At 52.7% G+C, this 23162-nt stretch overlaps 1 protein-coding gene across 1 annotated transcript; it reads left to right on the forward strand.

The window, feature by feature from the left end:
• The first annotated feature begins 6395 nt into the window (after positions 1-6395).
• LOC144610296 (astacin-like metalloendopeptidase) lies at positions 6396-22568 on the forward strand. The gene is made up of 7 exons (XM_078428893.1): positions 6396-6488; positions 7406-7467; positions 9737-9830; positions 15378-15495; positions 17107-17288; positions 20031-20112; positions 22247-22568. The coding sequence occupies exons 3-7, from the start codon at positions 9815-9817 to the stop codon at positions 22440-22442; spliced, it is 594 nt and encodes a 197-aa protein (XP_078285019.1). The 5' UTR covers positions 6396-6488; positions 7406-7467; positions 9737-9814; the 3' UTR covers positions 22443-22568.
• Positions 22569-23162: the final 594 nt, after the last annotated feature.

Here is a 23162-nt window from a genome sequence, read left to right on the forward strand (position 1 = left end):
GCCTGATTAGAAACAGTCAACATGGATTTGTGCCTGGAAGGTCATGTTTGACTAATCTTCTTGAATTTTTTGAAGAGGTTACCAGGGAAATTGATAAGGGCAAGGCTGTGGATGTTGTCTATATGGACTTCAGTAAGGCATTTGACAAGGTTCCACATGGAAGGTTGATTAAGAAGGTTAAATCGTTGGGTATTAATAGTGAGGTTGCAAGATGGATTCAACAATGGCTGAATGGGAGATACCAGAGGGTAATGGTTGACAATTGTATGTCAGGTTGGAGGCCAGTGTCTAGTGGAGTGCCCCAAGGATCTGTGATGGGTCCACTGTTGTTTGTCATTTACATTAATGATCTGGATGATGGTGTGGCAAATTGGATTAGTAAATATGCAGATGATACTAAGATAGGTGGAGTAGTTGATAGTGAGGTAGATTTTCAAAGTCTACAGAGAGACTTGGGCCTTTTGGAAGGGTGGGCTGAAAGATGGCAGATGGAGTTTAATGCTGATAAGTGTGAGGTGCTGCATTTTGGTAGGACAAATCAAAATAGGACGTACAGGGTAAATGGTAGGGAATTGAGGAATGCAGTGGAACAGAGGGATCTGGGAATAACTGTGCATTGTTCCCTGAAGGTGGAATCTCATGTGGATAGGGTGGTGAAGAAGGCGTTTGGTATGCTTGCCTTTATAAATCAGAGCATCGAGTATAGAAGTTGGGATGTAATGTTGAAATTGTACAGGGCATTGGTGAGGCCGAATCTGGAGTATGGTGTGCAGTTCTGGTCGCCAAATTATAGGAAGGATGTCGACAAAATGGAGAGGGTACAGAGGAGATTTACTAGAATGTTGCCTGGGTTTCAGCACTTAGGCTACAGAGAGAGGTTGAACAGGTTGGGTCTTTATTCTTTGGAGCGTAGAAGGTTGAGGGGGGACTTGATAAGAGGTTTTTAAAATTTTGAGAGGGACGGACAGAGTTGACGTGGGTAGGCTTTTCCCTTTGAGAGTGGGGAAGATTCCAACAAGGGGACATAGCTTCAGAATTGAGGGACAAAGGTTTAGGGGTAACATGAGGGGGAACTTCTTTACTCAGAGGGTTGTGGCTGTATGGAATGGGCTTCCGGTGGAAGTGGTGGAGGCTGGCTCGATTTTATTATTTAAGAGTAAATTGGATAGGTATATGGATAGGAGGGGATTGGAGGGTTATGGTCTGAGTGCAGGTAGATGAGACTAGGTCAGGGAGAATGGTCGGCGTGGACTGGTAGGGCCGGACAGGCCTGTTTCCATGCTGTAGTTGTTATATGTTATATATGTTACTGTGTGATACAGATGTTTATGAAGTAGGGGAAGCTGGTTTATCTGTTTAGTTTAAATGTCAAACATCCATATTAACCTAGTAGACACTGAACTACAGAAATTTGTCATGATCAACAAAATGTTCTAGGTTCATAAAAGTACAAATAAAAAGCCAATTGATTATTTTCCATGTTGAGGCAGTGTTGTCAACACAGTTTGATTCTGACCATGAGAGAGAACAAAACTGTTTCACACTCGGTACATCACAAATAAAATATCAACAGCTTCACGATGCAGTAAATACCACCCATAACAGATTGTACAAACATGTTTGGTGGGAACAAAAGGACACAAAATGCTAGAGTAACTCAGTGGGTCAGGCAGCATCTCTGGCTCTGGGCAGTGAAAGGGGAAGGGTCTCGACCCGAAACATCACCCATTCCTTCTCTCCTGAGATGCTGCCTGACCCGCTGAGTTACTCCAGCATTTTGTGCCTACCTTCGAGGGGGAAGGGAATGGTCACAGACAGTGTTACAGCTCCCTACATCACTGGCTTCTGCTGACATAGCAAGCATAAGCTGGGGAAAGGGAACACGCCATGGCCTTATTCAGCCCTGCCTCCTTACTGCCGAGTGTCCTTTGTGAGAAGATAGTTCATCTGCATCCACTTGAAGGCTCGGCTGTGAGAACCACTGTGGATCCCAATACATGCCACCTCCACCCTCAGCACAGGTTGCCTACGCAGATGAATCAGGCCTTTGTGCTGCCCTCCAGGCGGGGGGCACAAAGAAATCCCTCCCATCATAAGTGGATCAGTGTAGGAACGAACTGCAGATGTTGCTTTACACCAAAGATAGACGCAAAATGCTGGAGTAACTGGGTCAGGCAGCATTTCTGGAGAAAAGGAATAGGTGATGTTTGGGGTCAAATAGGTGCTGTTTCGGCCCTGTGGACATCGGTGCCAGCTCTGATCTGTGCCATTCCGTACCTCTAGCCTCCTTATCCCCTGACTCTCAGTCTGAAGACCTGAAATGTCACCTATTCCTTTTTTCCCGAGATGCTGCTTGACCCGCTGAGTTACTCAGGCACTTTGTGTCTCTTCACACTGAAACTGCCCAGTTCCCCAGTGCACGGCAGCCGGTTCCTGCACTTTGGTGATCTCCCTGACCCCTGGCCTGGCGGAGAACTCGTCACATCATCCTGCTGAATTACTGATTTATACTGTAACGCAGCTACATGGTGATAGAAACATCGATAGAACTGTAGAAACATAGAAAATAGGTGCAGGAGGAGGCCATTTGGCCCTTCGAGCCAGCATTGTGATCATGGCTGATCGTCCCCAATCAATAACCCGTGCCTGTCTTCTCCCCATATCCCTTGATTCCACTAGCCCCTAGAGCTCTATCTAACTCTCTCAAATCCATCCAGTGATTTGGCCTCCATTGCCCTCTGCGGCAGAGAATTCCACAAATTCACGACTCTGGGTGAAAAAGTTTCTTATCACCTCAGTTTTAAATGGCCTCCCCTTTATTCTAAGACTGTGGCCCCTGGTTCTGGACTCGCCCAACATTGGGAACATTTTTCCTGCATCTAGCTTGACCAGTCCTTTTATAATTTTATATGTTTCTATAAGATCCCCTCTCATCCTTCTAAACTCCAGTGAATACAAGCCTAGTCTTTTCAATCTTTCCTCATATGACAGTCCCGCCACCCCAGGGATCAATCTCGTGAACCTACGCTGCACTGCCTCAATTACAAGGATGTCCTTCCTCAAATTAGGAGACCAAAACTGTACACAATACTCCAGATGTGGTCTTACCAGGGCCCTGTACAACTGCAGAAGAACCTCTTTACTCCTATACTGAAATCCTCTTGTTATGAAGGCCAACATTCCATTAGCTTTCTTCACTGCCTGCTGTACCTGCACGCCAACTTTCAGTGACTGGTGTACAAGGACACCCAGGTCTCGCTGCACCTCCCCCTTACCTAACCTGACACCATTGAGATAATAATCTGCCTCCTTGTTTTTGCCTCCAAAGTGGATAAACTCACATTAAACCACATTATACTGCATCTGCCACGCATCTGCCCGCTCACTCAACCTGTCCAGGTCACCCTGCAACTTCCTAACATCCTCTTCACAGTTCACACTGCCACCCAGCTTTGTGTCATCCGCAAACTTGCTAGTGTTGCTTCTAATTCCCTCTTCCAAATCATTAATATATATGGTAAACAGTTGCGGCCCCAACACCGAGCCTTGCGGCACTCCACTCGCCACTGCCTGCCATTCTGAAAAGGACCCGTTTACTCCTACTCTTTGCTTTCTGTCTGCCAACCAATTTTCTATCCATGTCAACACCCTACCCCCAATACGGGACCAAAGCCCCGCGATCCGGGGCGGGCGAAGACGCTCCCAGTCGACCTTGGCCAGCTCCTCTCTCATGCCTTCATAGTCCACTTTGTTCAACTGCAACACTGACACTTCCGATTTAACCTTCTCCTTCTCAAATTGCAGATTAAAACTAATCATATTATGATCACTACCTCCAAGCGGTTCCTTTACCTCGAGTTCTCTTATCAAATCTGGTTCATTGGACAACACTAAATCCAGAATTGCCTTCTCTCTGGTAGGCTTCATTACAAGCTGCTCTAAGATTCCATCTCGGAGGCACTCTACAAACTCTTTCTTGGGGTCCAGAACCAACCTGATTTTCCCAGTCTACCTGCATATTGAAATCCCCCATCACCACAGTGGCATTACCTTTCCTACATGCCAGTTTTAACTCCTGCTGCATCTTACACCCTACATCCGGGCTACTATTTGGGGGTCGGTAGATAACACCAATTAGTGTCTTCTTGCCTTTACAATTCTTCAACTCAATCCACAGTGACTCTACCTAGTCAGTCCCTATGTCACCCCTCGCAAGGGACTGAATTTCGTCCCTCACCAGCAGAGCTACCCCACCACCTCTGCCCACCTGCCTGTCCTTTCTATAGGATGTATAACCCTGAATATTAAGTTCCCAGGCCCGATCCTCCTGCAGCCACGTCTCTGTAATCCCCACAATGTCATTTCTACCAACCTCCAACTGAACCTCAACCTCATCTACTTTACTTCTTATACTTTGCGCATTCATATACAATACTTTTAATTCCTTACTCATCTCGCCCATCACATCGATCCCTATTACACTTTGCCATACTTTCCTATCCCTTTGCGAGCTTTCTTTCCCGTTAATTCTGGTGTCATTAACTATCCCTTTACTCTCTTTCCCTTTAACTCCATCCTTGATTATCCCATTTGACCCCCCCCCCCTATTTAGTTTAAAACCACTCGTGTAGCAGGTGGTCCAGCACCATTAATATTCATTAATATTGTATGTGACATTTCGACACCAAGTAACATGCGAGTTTGTAGGTTAATTGGCCCTTTGTAAATTGCCCTTATTGTGTAGGAGTAGATGAGACTGTTGGAAAACCTAGAACTTGTGTGATGGTCAGCGTGGAGTCGATGGGCCAAAGGGTCAGTTTCCATGCTCTATCTCTAACGTAAACCTCAAAAACTGTTAGGACAGATGATGAAAAATTTAGTTAAAGAGGTTGAAATTTTTAATTGTTTCGTTTTTGAATTGAATTGAATTGAAAGATTTGAAAGATACAGCATGAAACAGGCCCTTTGACCCACTGAGTTCACACTAGTTCTATGTTATCCCATTTTCTCATCCACACCTTACAGACTCGGGGTAATTTTCAGATGGCCAACTAACCTACAAACCCGCACGTCTCTGGGGTGTGGGAAGAAACCGGAGCACCCGGAGGAAACCCATGCGGTCACAGGGGAAACGTGCAAACTCTGCGTAGACAGCCCCCAAGGTCTCTGGCGCTGGGAGGCAACGACTCGACTATCTTCACCATTGTGCCGCCCTTGTGTAGAGAGTTCCACAGCTGAGAAGAGGGGAAGTGAACAGAGTCATCAGTGGAGGAGTGACTGGAGAGGACAGGGTCACACAGACAGGAAGGGGTGAGCTGTCAAGATATTTGAAGACAGGGATGAGAATTGTAAAGCTGTTGCTTATCTGGGACCTGTGGAGGTCAGGACTGACTCACTAGGTTTAGATTCCTTAAAGTCAACAGGCTGACTTTAACCCCAGTTCAGAGCAGGATTTTGATTTTGTTCTCTCAGATGAAGGTTGGATGACTTTTCTTTTCCCCAGTGTGTTGAGATGTTTGTTATTTTAGTTGGGCTCTGGGCAATGTGGGAAGATGTCGACACACCAGAGAAACCGGATAACATTCATCCTTTGAATGCCAAACTGAAGGATGTTATTATTATTGGAATGATTACAGTAAGTTGGGTCAACACAGAGATAGAGCACAATCACTGAACACAACAACGAACATTCAGCGCATAGCTCAGATTTGAGACCGTTTTTCTTCCCTGCATCTCTCTGTGGATTCACCGCATCATCTCAAGCATCAGTGGTAGACACAAAAAGCTGGAGTAACTCAGCGGGACAGGCAGCATCTCTGGAGAGAAGGAATGGGTGACGTTTCGGGTTGAGACCCTTCTGAGTGACCTTCTTTGCTCTGTGCTCCTAGTGTGGACCTGGTCTGACTCCATTTAGTTTCATTCGGCCTTGACCTCGAGGGAAGGGGAAGAGAAGGATGAATTGGTTTGTTGACTGAGGTCATGTTGTGTAGGAGTGGTCCACACACACATTTATATGGGACAAATGAGCGCTGATGTTGGTGTGAGCAGTCTCTCTGACCAGACTGTTCAGCAAGGGTTAAAACCACCTCAGCCCCTGCTTAACAGGTGAGCAAATTGCCAATCAATGTCGGCAGAAGGACTCAATCTCTTCATATAACAGAAGGGGGTGATTATCTTGCTTGTTAAGAGTCCTGTCCTTGCTATTACAGGGCCATTTGATTGAGTATTCGTCTCCTCAGTAGCCGATTAGAGTTGCAGCATGTGGCTCATATTGTGGCTCACCTTGGCCCTAGTGCAACGAGGTAAGTAAGGCCCGCTGGCGGTTATTCCCTGGGGTTTTGGTTTTGAGCTCTTTAGTGAAGGTCTGTTTCTATTTGCAGCGGCGGTGCAGAGCGAAGTACAGGCGCAGGACAGCAAACCTCATGCGGCTGCTGTTCAAGCCAAGACCGGCCTCACGAAGGAACGTGTGATCGCCGCCATTAACCAGCGTATGTTCCCTCGCCTTCACTTTGTGCTTGACTCCTGTGTGACCGCGGAGAGTTATTGGCGGCCGCTGTAGGGGGCTTGCTTGATGTTTTATTCACTAATAATTGTACTTTCTAGGCGGCAACTCTTGGGTTCGCGGCAGATGGAAACTTGGGAAGTTAGCTGGTGCCCTGGTAGATACAAAGTGCTGGAGTAACTCAGTGGGTCAGGCATCATCTCTGGAGGAAAGGAATGGGTGAGGTTTCGGGTTGAGACCCTTCTTCAGACTAGTCAGGGGAAAGGAGAACGAGAGATTATGGACAGATATAGAACAGATGAAAGAAATACAAAAACAAGTAACGATGATAAAAGAAACAGGGCATTGTTAGCTGTGGGCTGGGTAAAACACGAGATAGCATGGGGGATAACGAGTGGGGAGGGATGGAGAGGGGGAATGTAGGGGTTGCTTGAAGTTAGAGAAGTCAAGCTGCCCAAGTGAAATATGAGATTCCGTTCCTCCAATTTGCGTTGAACCTCACTGACAACAGAGGAAGGAGACCCAGGACAGAAAGGTCAGTGTGGGAATGGGAATTAAAGTGCTTGGCAACCGGGAGATCAGGTAGGTAGGTAGGTCCTCATGAGCGGATTCCTTGCAGCAAGTGGGTTGAAACAGGAATCAGTTTACAACAAACAAGACACAGTGTGCTGGAGTAACTCAGCGGGTCGGGCAACATCTCTGGAGGACGTGACCAGGTGAATGTTCCGGGTCAAGAACCTTCTTGAGGCTCTGAAACGCCACCTCCATGTTCTGCCTGAGCCCCTGAGTTGCTCCGGCGCTCAGTCTCTGTCTATATTTGCAGCAGCGGCGCTGTGTCTCGCCGGCTGTTCGGCCCATCACCCTGCCTGCGCTGACCGCTGCTCTCTGATCCTCTGGCTGCAGGTAACCTCCCTCATGAGAAGTACTGGAAGAGCTTCCTCATCGAAGGCGACATCATTAAACCCGTGAGTTCCTCTGGCAGTTTGCTGTCCCGGGCTGTGGCGCTGCTTGGCCCCACGGTGCCCGTGGACTGCTCGGTGGGGCCACACTCCCGGTGGTGGGGGGGTGACCGCGGTCCCTGTCTGCTCCTCCAGCCGGTCCCGGGCCGCGTCCCCGTCACTGTCCCGGCCCCCCCCCCCCCCCTCTGTCCCGCCCCCCCCCTGTACCGGCCCCCCTCTGTCCCGGCCCCCCCCCTCTGTCCCGGCCCCCCCCCCTCTGTCCCGGCCCCCCCCCCTCTGTCCCGGCCCCCCCCCCCCTCTGTCCCGGCCCCCCCCCCCCTCTGTCCCGGCCCCCCCCCCCCCTCTGTCCCGGCCCCCCCCCCCTCTGTCCCGGCCCCCCCCCCTCTGTCCCGGCCCCCCCCCCCTCTGTCCCGGCCCCCCCCCCCCCCCCCCCTCTGTCCCGGCCCCCCCCCCCTCTGTCCCGGCCCCCCCCCCTCTGTCCCGGCCCCCCCCCTCTGTCCCGGCCCCCCCCCCTCTGTCCCGGCCCCCCCCCCCTCTGTCCCGGCCCCCCCCCCCTCTGTCCCGGCCCCCCCCCCCTCTGTCCCGGCCCCCCCCCCCTCTGTCCCGGCCCCCCCCCCCTCTGTCCCGGCCCCCCCCCCCCTCTGTCCCGGCCCCCCCTCTGTCCCGGCCCCCCCTCTGTCCCGGCCCCCCCTCTGTCCCGGCCCCCCCTCTGTCCCGGCCCCCCCTCTGTCCCGGCCCCCCCTCTGTCCCGGCCCCCCCTCTGTCCCGGCCCCCCCTCTGTCCCGGCCCCCCCCTCTGTCCCGGCCCCCCCCTCTGTCCCGGCCCCCCCTCTGTCCCGGCCCCCCCTCTGTCCCGGCCCCCCCTCTGTCCCGGCCCCCCCTCTGTCCCGGCCCCCCCTCTGTCCCGGCCCCCCCTCTGTCCCGGCCCCCCCTCTGTCCCGGCCCCCCCTCTGTCCCGGCCCCCCCTCTGTCCCGGCCCCCCCCTCTGTCCCGGCCCCCCCCTCTGTCCCGGCCCCCCCTCTGTCCCGGCCCCCCCTCTGTCCCGGCCCCCCCTCTGTCCCGGCCCCCCCCCCCCCCTCTGTCCCGGCCCCCCCCCCCCCCTCTGTCCCGGCCCCCCCCCCCCCCTCTGTCCCGGCCCCCCCCCCCCCTGTCCCGGCCCCCCCCCCCTCTGTCCCGGCCCCCCCCCCCTCTGTCCCGGCCCCCCCCCCTCTGTCCCGGCCCCCCCCCCTCTGTCCCGGCCCCCCCCCCTCTGTCCCGGCCCCCCCCCCTCTGTCCCGGCCCCCCCCCCTCTGTCCCGGCCCCCCCCCCTCTGTCCCGGCCCCCCCCCCTCTGTCCCGGCCCCCCCCCCTCTGTCCCGGCCCCCCCCCCTCTGTCCCGGCCCCCCCCCCCTCTGTCCCGGCCCCCCCCCCCTCTGTCCCGGCCCCCCCCCCCTCTGTCCCGGCCCCCCCCCCCTCTGTCCCGGCCCCCCCCCCTCTGTCCCGGCCCCCCCCCCCTCTGTCCCGGCCCCCCCCCCTCTGTCCCGGCCCCCCCCCCTCTGTCCCGGCCCCCCCCCCTCTGTCCCGGCCCCCCCCTCTGTCCCGGCCCCCCCCCCTCTGTCCCGCCCCCCCCCCTCTGTCCCGGCCCCCCCCCCTCTGTCCCGGCCCCCCCCCCCTCTGTCCCGGCCCCCCCCCCCCCTCTGTCCCGGCCCCCCCCCCCCCCTCTGTCCCGGCCCCCCCCCCCTCTGTCCCGGCCCCCCCCCCCTCTGTCCCGGCCCCCCCCCCCCCCTCTGTCCCGGCCCCCCCCCCCCTCTGTCCCGGCCCCCCCCCTCTGTCCCGGCCCCCCCCCCTCTGTCCCGGCCCCCCCCCCCTCTGTCCCGCCCCCCCCCCCCCCTCTGTCCCGCCCCCCCCCCCTCTGTCCCGCCCCCCCCCTCTCTGTCCCCGCCCCCCCTCTGTCCCCGCCCCCCCTCTGTCCCCGCCCCCCCTCTGTCCCCGCCCCCTCTCTGTCCCCGCCCCCCCTCTGTCCCCGCCCCCCTCTCTGTCCCCGCCCCCCCCTCTGTCCCGGCCCCCCCCCCCTCTGTCCCGGCCCCCCCTCTGTCCCGGCCCCACCCCCCCCCCCTCTGTCCCGCCCCCCCCCTCTGTCCCGGCCCCCCCTCTGTCCCGGCCCCACCCCCCCCCCCCCTCTGTCCCGCCCGTCCCCCCCCCCCCCCTCTGTCCCGCCCCCCCCCCCCCCACTGTCCCGCCCCCCCCCCCCCCCCCTCTGTCCCGGCCCCGCGTCACTCATTTCTCCTCCTCCCGCAGCTTCGGCGCAACGCGGTCGCGTCCAACACCCGGACCTGGCGCAAGTCTGCGGATGGAGCGGTGCGGATCCCCTACGAGATGTCGCCGCAGTATGGTGAGGGGTGGGTGGTGGGCAGAGGGGGGGGGGTGGGGTGGGCAGAGGGGGGGGGGTGGGGTGGGCAGAGGGGGGGGGTGGGGTGGGCAGAGGGGGGGGTGGGGTGGGCAGAGGGGGGGGGGGTGGGCAGAGGGGGGGGGGTGGGCAGAGGGGGGGGGGTGGGCAGAGGGGGGGTGGGGTGGACAGGGGTGGGGTGGACAGAGGGGGGTGGGGTGGGGAGGGCAGGGGGGGTGGGGTAGGCAGAGAGGGGTGGGCAGAGAGGGGGGGTGGGCAGAGGGGGGTGGGGTGGGCAGAGGGGGGGGTGGGCAGAAGGGGGGGGCAGGTGGGGGGTGGGCAGAGGGGGGGGGGTCTCCCTACCTTCCCGGGAGGGGGTGGGGAACGGGCGGAGACGGGGCTTAACGATGCAACTTGCCCATCTACAGAAGACACCCAGAGCTGCAGTAACTCAGCGGCTCAGGCAGCATCTGTGCAGAGAAGGAATGCGTAATGTTTGGGGACTCGCCTGCCTGCGCTCGGCCCATCTGCGTCTAAAGCTGTCCCATCCATGTGCTTGTCTCAATGTTTCCCAATGTTACGGCAGTAATCGCCAAACGCTGCGACACCACCTCGCTGCCTGCGTGGGCAACACATGTCCACAGACCTATCTGGACAGGTACATGGATGGCCAGGTTTAGAGGGATATGGGCCAAACGCAGGCAGGTGGGACTCGTATAGATGGGGCTTGTTGGTCGGCGTGGGCAAGGTGGGCTGAAGGACTTGTTTCCACGATCTGTGACTGAGACGGTTCCACGATGGTGATTGTGGCTTCTGGCCCCTCCACTTGCAAGGCTACTGCACCAGAGAGTCACTGGAGGTTTCCGAGTGACCCCCCCGGCCTGTGGGTCACACCCCGCCCCCACCCTCCTGTCTAACTTGGTGTTTGGCCCAAAGTGGCACTTTGTTTAAGGCCACTGATGCGAGTTTAACGCAATCCTTCAATAGTTGGAATGTGGAGTGGCTGCTGCACATTGTTCACGAGATCTCCTTCCTGTCACTTGTGTTTAAAGGCACCAGATGACACAGTTTGGTTCTCGTGGAAAAAGGTGCCCTCTGCACCTACCTGAGGAATCGATCCACAATGTTTGCAGTTGTAGAATCATGCCGCATGGAGACTGGCCACTCGGCCCAGCACATCCATTGCATCTGTACTAATGCTATCTCCCAGAACGGCCCCTGGGCGGTCACGTACAAACCCGGACTGAGTCTTTGCCTCCACCTCTCTCCTGGCACGGCCCCTGGGCGGTCACGTACAAACCCGGCCCGATTCTCTGCCTCCACCCCTCTCCCGGCACGGCCCCTGGGCGGTCACGTACAAACCCGGCCTGAGTCTTTGCCTCCACCTCTCTCCTGGCACGGCCCCTGGGCGGTCACGTACAAACCCGGCCCGATTCTCTGCCTCCACCCCTCTCCCGGCAGGGTTCCAGGTATTCGCCACTCACTGAGTGAAAAACGTCCCTTCAAAATTGCCTCCCAATTTCTTGCCCCTTGCCCTGTCTCTCTGAACCACTTCCACACTGAGCAAAGGAGATCCAATCTCTCCTCATAACTGACACACTCCACCCCAGGAACCATCCCGGTTAATCTCCTCTTTCCCATGCAAGGCTATCCAGAGCAATGCACCATTCTTCAGCTGAGGTCTGACCAAGGTTTTGTAAAGAAGATAGACTCAAAATGCTGGAGTAATTCAGCAGGAAGGGCAGCATCTCTGGAGAGAAGGAATGGGTGACGTTTCAGTTGGAGACCCTCCAGACTGAGAGTCGGGAGGTGGAGGTACAGAGATAAGGAAGTGTAAGGTGCGAGAACGAGTCGTCAAGGGGGTGGAGATCAAGGAAAATGTAGAATAGATTGTTGTTGCCAAGGAGAACGTAACAACAAAACAGACAGATAAAATGTAATCGGGGACTGGTCAGAGAACTGGGGAGGGGAGGGGTAGAGAGGGAAAGCAAGGGTTACTTGAAGTTGGAGGTCCAGATTCATACCGCTGGGGTGTACGCTACCCAAGCGAAATGAGGCGCTGTATCTCCAATTTGTGCTGGGCCTCGATCTGACAATGGAGGAGGCCCAGGACAGAAAGGACAGTGGGAATGGGATGGCGATTTAGTGTTTGCAAACCAGTTCCTCCAATTTGCGAACATAATTTAGCTGTTCTTGCATTCAACACCCTGACTAACGAAGGACAGTGTCCTATATAGACAATAGACAATAGGTGCAGGAGTAGGCCATTCAGCCCTTCGAGCCAGCACCGCCATTCAATGCGATCATGGCTGATCACTCTCAATCAGTACCCCGTTCCTGCCTTCTCCCCATACCCCCTCACTCCGCTATCCTTAAGAGCTCTATCCAGCTCTCTCTTGAAAGCATCCAACGAACTGGCCTCCACTGCCTTCTGAGGCAGAGAATTCCACACCTTCACCAATCTCTGACTGAAAAAGTTCTTCCTCATCTCCGTTCTAAATGGCCTACCCCTTATTCTTAAACTCTGGCCCCTTGTTCTGGACTCCCCCAACATTGGGAACATGTTTCCTGCCTCTAATGTGTCCAATCCCCTAATTATCTTATACGTTTCAATAAGATCCCCCCTCATCCTTCTAAATTCCAGTGTATACAAGCCCAATCGCTCCAGCCTTTCAACATACGACAGTCCCGCCATTCCGGGAATTAACCTAGTGAACCTACGCTGCACGCCCTCCATAGCAAGAATATCCTTCCTCAAATTTGGAGACCAAAACTGCACACAGTACTCCAGGTGCGGTCTCACCAGGGCCCGGTACAACTGTAGAAGGACCTCTTTGCTCCTATACTCAACTCCTCTTGTTACGAAGGCCAACATTCCATTGGCTTTCTTCACTGCCTGCTGTACCTGCATGCTTCCTTTCATTGACTGATGCACTAGGACATCGGGCGGAAGAGGAAGGAGGTGCTACAGCGGGAGTTTAGAGAGTTGGGAAAAACACTGATAAGTAGGACGTCGAAGGTGGTTATCTCTGGACTGCTACCGGTACCTCGTGCTGGTGAGGCCAGGAACAGAGAGATAGAGTGTATGAATTTATGGCTGAGGGACTGGTGCAGAGAGCAGGGATTTAGATTTCTGGACCACTGGGATCTCTTCTGGGCTAGGGGTGACTTGTACAAAAGGGACGGATTACATCTTAACAGCAGGGGGACAGACATTCTGGCAGGCAGGTTTGCTGGTGTGACACCTGTGGCTTTAAACTAAGTAGTGGGGGGGAGGGGTTAACAAATTGTGAATATGAAGATGAGGTGAAAGGGAATGCAGGAGATATTGCAAAAGACTCTCGGAAGAATGGGAACAGAAGTTCTAGAGCGGAAAATAAATTAAGGGCAGGGCCAATTGTGACCGATGTGAGAGGGGAGGTGAATACAGAAGTTAAAGTGTTGTACTTAAATGCGCGTAGTATAAAAAATAAAGTGGATGAGCTTGAGGCTCAGTTAGTCATGGGCAAGTATGATGTTGTAGGGATCACTGAGACATGGCTACAAGAGGACCAGGGCTGGGAACTGAATATTCAGGGGTACACAACGTATAGAAAAGACAGACAGGTGGGCAGAGGGGGTGGGGTTGCTCTGCTGGTAAGGAATGATATTCATTCCCTTGCAAGGGGTGACATAGAATCAGGAGATGTTGAATCAGTATGGATAGAAATGAGAAATTGTAAGGGTAAAAAGACCCTAATGGGAGTTATCTATAGGCCCCCAAACAGTAGCCTCGACATAGGGTGCAAGTTGAATCAGGAAATAAAATTGGCGTGTCAAAAATGTAATGCTACTGTGGTTATGGGAGATTTCAACATGCAGGTAGACTGGGAAAATCAGGTTGGAAATGGACCCCAGGAAAGAGAGTTTGTAGAGTGCCTTCGAGATGGATTCTTAGAACTACCAGGGAGAAGGCAATTCTGGATTTAGTGTTGTGTAATGATCCTGATCTGATAAGGGGACTAGAGGTAAAAGAGCCATTAGGAGGCAGTGATCACAACATGATAAGTTTTACTCTGCAAATGGAAAGGCAGAAGGGAAAATCGGAAGTGTCGGTATTACAGTATAGCAAAGGGGATTACAGAGGCATGAGGCGGGAGCTGGGCAAAATTGACTGGAAGGAGGCCCTAGCAGGGAAGACGGTAGAACAGCAATGGCAGGTATTCCTGGGAATAATGCAGAGGTTGCAGGATCAATTTATTCCAAAGAGGTGGAAAGACTCTAAGGGGAGTAAGAGACACCTGTGGCTGACAAGGGAAGTCAAGGACAGCATAAAAATTAAGGAGAGGAAGTATAACATAGCAAAGAAGAGTGGGAAGACAGAGGATTGGGACTCTTTTAAAGAGCAACAAAAGTTAACTAAAAAGGCAATACGAGGAGAAAAGATGAGGTACGAGGGTAAACTAGCCAATAATATAAAGGAGGATAGCAAAAGTTTTTTTAGGTACGTGAAGAGGAAAAAAATAGTCAAGGCAAATGTGGGTCCCTTGAAGACAGAAGCAGGGGAATTTATTATGGGGAACAAAGAAATGGCAGACGAGTTAAACCGTTACTTTGGATCTGTCTTCACTGAGGAAGATACACACAATCTCCCAAATGTTCTAGGGGCCGGAGAACCTAGGGTGATGGAGGAACTGAAGGAAACCCACATTAGGCAGGAAATGGTTTTGGGTAGACTGATGGGACTGAAGGCTGATAAATCCCCAGGGCCTGATGGTCTGCATCCCAGGGTACTTAAGGAGGTGGCTCTAGAAATAGTGGAAGCATTGGAGATCATTTTTCAATGTTCTATAGATTCAGGATCAGTTCCTGTGGATTGGAGGATAGCAAATGTTATCCCACTTTTTAAGAAAGGAGGGAGAGAGAAAACGGGTAATTATAGACCAGTTAGTCTGACATCAGTGGTGGGGAAGATGCTGGAATCAATTATAAAAGACGAAATCTGCCTTTCTATTCTTACTTCCAAAGTGAATAACCTCACACTTATCTACATTAAACTGCATCTGCCATGTATCCGCCCACTCACACAACCTGTCCAAGTCACCCTGCAGCCTTATTGTATCTTCCTCACAATTCACACTACCCCCCAGCTTAGTATCATCTGCAAATATATCTCTTTAATCATGTTATCTCCCTGCACTACCACCTTCAAAGGCTTCAGACCTGCCCAACACAGTCCCTATGTTCCTCAATACTCCCTAGTGTGCTGCCATTCTCGGTGTAGGTTCTCGCCTTGTTGATGTTGTCAAAGTGAATCCACTCACATCTAGAAGGATTGAACAGCATCTGCCAGGTCAGCCCACTTCACCTTCACATTGATATCACCCCAGTGGCCTAAGACATAGTCAGCAACTCCACTAGCCTTGGTGCTAGCCTGCTGCTCATGTGCCTGTACCACGTCCCAGTCCTTCGTCTCAACCTGTCCTTCCACATTCAGACTCTTCATTTTCATCTTGATATTTTTAATGTGCAGGGTCTGTGTTTAAGACTCCTGATCCTTTCCCCTTGCTCCAGATGAGCTGACCCGGAGTGCCATCCAACGAGGCTTCAAGGACTTTGAGAAGTTCACCTGCATCCGATTTGTAGCTCGCACTACCGAGGAGGACTTCATCTCTATTCAGCCAGTTCATGGGTAGGTGGAGATGTGCCGATGGTCCTTTGCTCTGTGGGTGCAGACCAATACCTCCTGGGCCCTGGGACTGTTCCCAGACCATCCACACGGCCCGTCCCCAGACCATCCACACGGCCCATCCTGTATCATGCACACAGCTGGTGTGGGGTCGGTAGTCCCAACACTGGGAGCAGCATCTGAATGAAAGGCACAGCATCTCTTGGCATGCTCTAACCCCATAGTTTAAATGAGTGGCCTTGTGTTTAATGATCCAATTAAAAGAAACTATAGAAGAGAAGACGAGGTGTTGGTGGAACCTGGCGAACAGGCAATGTGGAGAACATGGAGAGGCAACATTGTGGATTGGAATCCTATTTCAGTCTGACGAAGGGACTCGACTCAAAACGTCAGCTGTACATTCCTTCCACAGATGCTGCCTGACCTGCTGAGTTCTTCCAGCACTTTGTTTTTTTGCTCAGGTTTCCTGCACCTGTAGTTCAGTGCCTCCATAGAACGGAAGAAATGGGATTGAGATCAGACTGCAGCTCTTGTCTGCTCCGTTCAATGTGCTGGGCAATGTTTAACTGGGTGCCACCACTCCTGCACCAGCCCGAACCTCTCAACCCCTTTATATCTCTTCTAAAGAAAAACTGATCAGACCTGAATGCACATCAATTAATCCTAACCTGGGAGCTTTAATTGAAGTGAATCTGGAATAAAATGGCAGCACTGAGAAGCTTCAAACGATTGAATTGTTCTGGCTGTAGAATCTTTTGGTTTGTTAACAATGTCCAGGGAAGGAGATGGAACACAGTCCAGGCACTGTGCAGCCCCAGGCACTGTGCAGCCCCAGGCACTGTGCAGCCCCAGGCACTGTGCAGCCCCAGGCACTGTGCAGCCCCAGGCACTGTGCAGCCCCAGGCACTGTGCAGCCCCAGGCACTGTGCAGCCCCAGGCACTGTGCAGCCCCAGGCACTGTGCAGCCCCAGGCACTGTGCAGCCCCAGGCACTGTGCAGCCCAATACAATGGCAAGCCAGTGAATCCCATCTGTGCACCTGATCCACACCCCTCCATTCCCTGTATGTGTCCATCTAAAAGCCTCCTAAATCCTCCTCTCATATCTGCTGCCACCATCATACAACCACAACCTGCTCAAACATGCCCTGTGCATCTCTTTCAAATTGTGCTCTCACCTTGAAGCAATGCTCACTAGTGTTTGATATTTCCACTCTGGGGAGTGGGAGGGGAGAATTTCTGACCATCTACCTATCTATGCCACTTATTCTATATACTGGAGCGACTGGGCTTGTATACACTGGAATTTAGAAGGATGAGAGGGGATCTTATTGAAACATATAAGATTATTAAAGGATTGGACACGTTAGAGGCAGGAAGCATGCTCTCCCTCCCTCCCCCAGTGCCTGTGTTCACTGACCTGTGTGTATCTCTCTCCCAGGTGCTGTGTGTGTGTGTGTTTGGTGGGGGGGGGGGGGTGGTGGTGTGGGAGGGGGGTGTGGGGGGGGGGGGTGGGATGATGCTGTGTCTGTCTCCCTGTCTCCACTGCCTACGTTCACTGACCTGTGTATCTCTCTCTCTCTCTCTCTCTCTCTCTCTCTCTCTCTCTCTGCCAGGTGCTATGCGTCTGTGGGCAGGGTGGGTGGCATGCAGCTCCTATCGCTGAGCCAGCGGTGCCTGAAGAAGGGGAAGGGTGTTGTTGAGCACGAGATCATGCACTCGCTGGGCTTCTGGCATGAGCACGCCCGCAGTGACCGCGATAAATACATCAAGATCGAGTGGAAGAACGTGTGGCCTGGTAATGACCTCCCCTTTCACATGACCAGTGTAACATCTTCACCTGAGTACCTGAATTAGATGGACCTGGGGCAGGTTCTGGGCTTCTGTCTACACAGAGCATGGAACAGTACAACACAACAGGCCCTCTGATCCACAATACACCAATCTGTCTGTGCCAACCTTTGAGCTTTTTCTGGTTGGCTGCCAGTGACTAGCGGAGTTCCGTAGGGCTCAGTGCTGGGGCCACTACTCATCATGTTGGATATTAATCACCGATGAGGAGATTGAAGGCTTTGTGGCCAAGTTTGCAGATGATACAAAGATCGGTGGAGGGGCAGGTAGTGGAGAGAGAACAGGGACTCTGCAGAAGGACTTGGACAAGTTGGGAGAGTGGGCAGAGACGAGGCAGATGGAATATAGTGGAGCAAAGAGTGGAATCGTGCATTTTGGTAGTAGGAATAAATGGGGAGAGAATTCAGAAATTGGTGGTGCAAAGGGACTTGGGAGCTGGTGCTAGATTCCCAAAAAGTTAATTTGCAAGTTGAATTGGTAGTAAGGAAGGCAAATTCATTTATTTTGAGAGGACTAGAATACATAAACAGGGATGTACTGCTGAGGCCGTCTAGGGCGCTGGTCAGGCCGCATTGGTGTATTGTGAGTTGTTTTGGGCCCCATATCTGAGGAAGGATGTGCTGACTCTGGAGAGGGTCCAGAGGAGGTTAACAAGAATGATCGCAGGAATGAGTGGGCTAACATATGATGAACGTTTGTTGGCACTGGGCCTGTACTCGCTGGAGTTTAGAAGGATGAGGGGGGACCTCATTGAAACTTGCCAAATAATGAGGGCGGCACAGTAGCGCAGCGGTAGAGTTGCTGCTTTACAGCGAATGCAGCGCCGGAGACTCAGGTTTGATCCTGACTACGGGTGCTGCACTGTAAGGAGTTTGTACGTTCTCCCCGTGACCTGCGTGGGTTTTCTCCGAGATCTTTGGTTTCCTCCCACACTCCAAAGACGTACAGGTTTGTAGGTTAATTGGCTGGGTAAATGTAAAAAAAAATTGTCCCTAGTGTGTGTAGGATAGTGTTAATGTGCGGGGATCGCTGGGCGGCGCGGACTTGGTGGGCCGAAAAGGCCTGTTTCCGCGCTGTATATATATGATATGATATGATATGAGCGGCCTGGATAGAGTGGATGTGGAGAGGATGTTTCCACTAGTGGGAGAGTCTAGGACCGGAGGCCATACCCTCAGAATTAAAGGGCATTTCTTTCGGAAGGGGATAAGGAGGAACTTCTTTAGTCAGAGGGTGGTGAATGTGTGGAATTCATTGCCACAGAAAGCTGTACAGGCCATGACAATGGATATTTTTAAGGCCATGATAGATAGATTCTTGATCAGTGCGGGTGTCAGGAGTTATGGTGAGAAGGCAGGAGGATGGGGTTAGGGTTGAGAGATAGATCAGCCATGATTGAATGGTGGAGTAGACTTGATGGGCCGAATGGCCTAATTCCTCTCCTGCCACTTATGAATCCATTTGATATTTCTACTGGGGGGGCGGGGGTCAGGGGAAGGAATGTTTTGACTGTCTATGCTGACTGACTCTCGGATGTAGTAAAGGTTCCAGAACATCAGCCCCAGTTGTGGAGCAGACACTTGGGGGACATCGTTCAGATTTTGCCAGTGGGAGAATCGCAGTGGTTGATGAAATCTGGAGTGTCTGACTAATGATGAAACACCTGAGCAGGTGCTAAGATGCACCTGGTTGAGCTGCCAGCCTAGCCCATCTGTCTGGTGTGGTGCTGCAGACTGAAGTTGCTCACTGTGAACTGTCTCTTGGGCAGGTAGGGCTGGACTATAAATGCTGACACACCTGTGGTCCATCCCTACCTGTCCCTGAACTGAGGCAGTTGGGACAGAACCACTTTGAGTTCACAATTACACAGATGTTTAGCAAAACCTTTTGTGCTATTCGGCCCATGCTGTGCTGTGCATGCTCCACACAAGCCTCATCTCCACAACTTGTGCTCTAGATCATCCCTTTAAAGGCTTAAAGGACATGTGTAGCACATGTACATGTGTGGTGGGTGTCTGGAATATGTTGCCAGAGGTGGCGATGAAAGCCGATATGATGGTGGTATTTAAGAGATTTTAAATCAGCAGATGGATATATGGATCAGGTGCAGGCTGATAAGATGCTCTTGGCATTGTTCGCACAGACATTGTGGGCCGAAGGGCCTATCCTGTGCTGTACTGTTCTGTGATCTGCGATGAGAGGCATAAGTAGGATAGACTGTTAACCTTTGCCCCTGGGTGGAAGTGTCAAATACTGGAGGGGGTGGCTTTAAAGTGAGGGACAAAGGTTGACCACAGGCAGAAGCATAAAGGATCGGTCTCTGCAGGAAGTGTTGAGGTCAGTAAGCATCCATGGCATCGTGCTGAAGGTTGTAGAATTGAGAAGATAATGCATTGATGTGGAAGCTGGTGGGGTGGAAAGGAAGGTTAAAGGGGTTGGCATAGATGGGCATCACAGTAGGCATAGGCAAGGTGGGTTGTAGAACCTACCTGTGTATGGTTTGGTGAAATGGGGAAATGGCTAAGAACAGGCACATTTTAACAGACATTTCCTTTATTCAAACGGAAAGCCAAGTTGTCCATGTTCTGGGATGTCCCACGGTTTGATGCTGTGTGTCTCTGCTCTGCAGGAAATCCTGTTCAGCTCCATCCAAATGCTAGAATTGGTCACTTTGTTCCTTCTGTTTCAGGTTATGAACATAATTTCCTGAAGCAAAACACGAATAATTTGAAGTCCGAGTATGATTATGGCTCCATCCTGCACTACAGCAGGTAAGGATGATGCCGTCTGTTGTAACCTTGGTCTATGGCAGTTTCCAGGTCCTGCTACGTATTCAGATCCCGCTCAGCATTTGTGGCAGTCGCTGAACTTTGCAGACCAGCTTGTCCAACTTCCCTTCTCTCAAGTTGCATGGAGCAATGTTTTGCCCATCAATGGTGTCTACTGGCCCTCGTTAATGTGTGATCCTCTGCATGCAACATCTCCCCGATCTCCACTCTCCCCCTTTGGCATTTGGGCCTGGATGTAGTCACTGTAAAAACTCTGCAATCTCCTCCTTAAACCCTTGCCCCTTCTGTTTAAGGCAACCTTTTGGATGCTGCCAATGTCGGTAAGCTTTTCCTTGCCTATCCCTGTTTGCAGCTGTTATTTCATGAAGTGCAGTGGTGACAGGCAGAGCCACTGCCTCTGTGCTCGGGTTCCATCCTGACCTTGGGTGCTGTCTGTGTGGAGTTTGTACGTTCTCCCTGTGACCACGTGGGCTTCCCCCGGTCCTCTATTTTCCTCCCACATCCCAAAGACCTGTGGGTTCGTAGGTTAGTCTGCCCTCTGTACATTTCTCCTGGTGTGTCAGCAGTGGATGGGAAAGTCATATAATGTAGAACATATAATGTAGGTCATTGATTGACGAACGCAGTGGGCAGAAGGGCTTGTTTCTATGCTACATCTCCAAAATAAACAAAGTTAGTCAACGAAAACGGCTGATAAATGCATTGTTGCTGATGCCTTGGACAGTCTTACTGTAAGGTCATAAGGTCATGAGTGATAGGAGCAGAATTAGGCCATTCCAGTCAAGTCAAGTTTATTTGTCACATACACATACACGATGTACAGTGAAATGAAAGTGGCAATGCCTGTGGATTGTGCACAAAAAAGAATTACAGTTACAGTATATAAATAAAAGTTAATACAGAGAAGACAAAATTTAGTCTCTGGAGTTATAAAAGTCGACAGTCCTGATGGCCTGTGGGAAGAAACTCCGTCTCATCCTCTCCGTTTTCACAGCGTGACAGCGGAGGCGTTTGCCTGACCGTAGCAGCTGGAACAGTCCGTTACTGGGGTGGTAGGGGTCCCTCATAATCTTGCTTGCTCTGGATCTGCACCTCCTGATGTATAGGTCCTGCAGGGGGGGCGAATGTAGTTCCCATGGTGCGTTCAGACGAACGCACTACTCTCTGCAGGGCCATCCTGTCCTGGGCAGAGCTGTTCCCAAACCAGACTGTGATGTTACTGGACAGGATGCTCTCTACAGCCCCAGAGTAGAAGCATTGAAGGATCCTCAGAGACACTCTGAATTTCCTCAGCTGTCTAAGGAATTCTCATTCTGCCCATCAAATCTACTCCGCTGATCTATCTCTCCCTCACCTAACCCCATTCTCCTGCCTTCCTCCTATAACACCTGACACTGGTACTAATCAAGAATCCATCTATCTCTGCCTTAAAAATATCCACTGACTTGGCCTCCACAGCCTTCTGCGGCAAAGAATTCCACAGATTCACCACCCTCTGACTAAAGACATTCCTCCTCGTCTCCTTTCTAAGGGAATGCCCTTTAATTCTGAGGCTGTGGCCTCTAGTCCGAGACTCTCCCACCAGTGGAAACATCCTCTCCACATCCACTCTATCCAAGCCTTTCATTATTCTGTACGTTTCAAAGAGGTCCACCCCTCATCCTTCTGAACTCTAGCGAGTATAGGCTTGGTGCCGTCAAATGCTCATCATGGGTTAACCTACTCATTCCTGGGATCATTCTTCTAAACGTCCTCAGTGCATATTATTCAGGTAGAGATATAAGAAAATAACTGAAGATGCTGGTACAAATCGATTTATTCACAAAATGCTGGAGTAACTCAGCAGGTCAGGCAGCATCTCGGGAGAGAAGGAATGGGTGACGTTTCGGGTCGAGACCCTTCTTCAGACTGAGATTCAGGTAGAGATAGATAGGTTCTTGATTAGTACGGGTGTCAGATGTTATGGGGAGCAGGTAGGAGAATGGGGTAAGGAGGGAGAGGTAAATCAGCCATGATTGAATGGCGGAGTGGACTTGATGGGCTGAATGGCCTGATTCAGCTGCTATCACTGACGTATCATCTGTTACTGAGCTTTGATGGTCTTGTCCGCCGGCAGGTTGGCGTTTTCCAGGAACGGGCGGCCGACGCTGACGCCGGTGGGGTGGCCGGACCGGGGCACGGTGATCGGCCAGAGGCGCCGGCTGAGTGAGCTCGACCTGCTCAAGGTGAACCGGCTGTACAACTGCACGGCACAGCTCAGCGGCGTGGCCGGACACACCAAACGCAAGGCCGCCGGCAAGCCGTGCCTTTGACACAACGCGGCTGCCAACAACACGGACTGGTTCTGCCCAGCCATCCCCAGTCCATCGGTTCACACCGACTGTCCGTGAGCGTGGCCGCGGTCACACTGAGGGTTGCCAACTTCCTCACTCCCAAATAAGGGACAAAGGGTGACGTCACCGCCCTGTGCCCCATGTGACCTCACCCAGCCAGCGGCCACGTGCTCCCGCTCCACCAATGGTGGCCGGACGGCCCGGGAGCACGTGGCCGCTGGCTGGGCGAGGTCACATGAGGCGCGGGGCGGTGACGTCACTCTTTGTCCCTTATTTGGGAGTGAGGAAGTTGGCGACCCTAGTCACACTCAACCCTTGGGGCTGGATGTCATCGGTGTTTCTGCCTTTGTGTTGTGGGCCGAGTGTCCAGGGTTTTAAACCAGACGTGGTGGGGGTGGCTGTGGTTTCCTTGTGGGAGGGAAGGGAAGGAACTTTGTTTTAAAGGAGGCTGCGAAAGTGAATAGCTGATAGTTTGCACAGAACATTAAATGACTTGCGTGTTCCAGAATCAGACCGGCAAGTGACCCCTCTGTGTGGATCTGCATTAGTTCTGAATTAAAATCCTTTTGTTCCTTGGAGATGTGTGAGACTTGTGATTGAGTATTGTGACCCACCCTGCCTGCACTCCAGGGGCAGTGTGATTAAGTACTGTGACCCACCCTGCCTGCACTCCAGGGGCAGTGTGATTAAGTACTGTGG

The sequence above is a fragment of the Rhinoraja longicauda genome, chromosome 36 (genome assembly GCF_053455715.1).
Source record: "Rhinoraja longicauda isolate Sanriku21f chromosome 36, sRhiLon1.1, whole genome shotgun sequence".
NCBI lineage: Eukaryota > Metazoa > Chordata > Chondrichthyes > Rajiformes > Arhynchobatidae > Rhinoraja > Rhinoraja longicauda.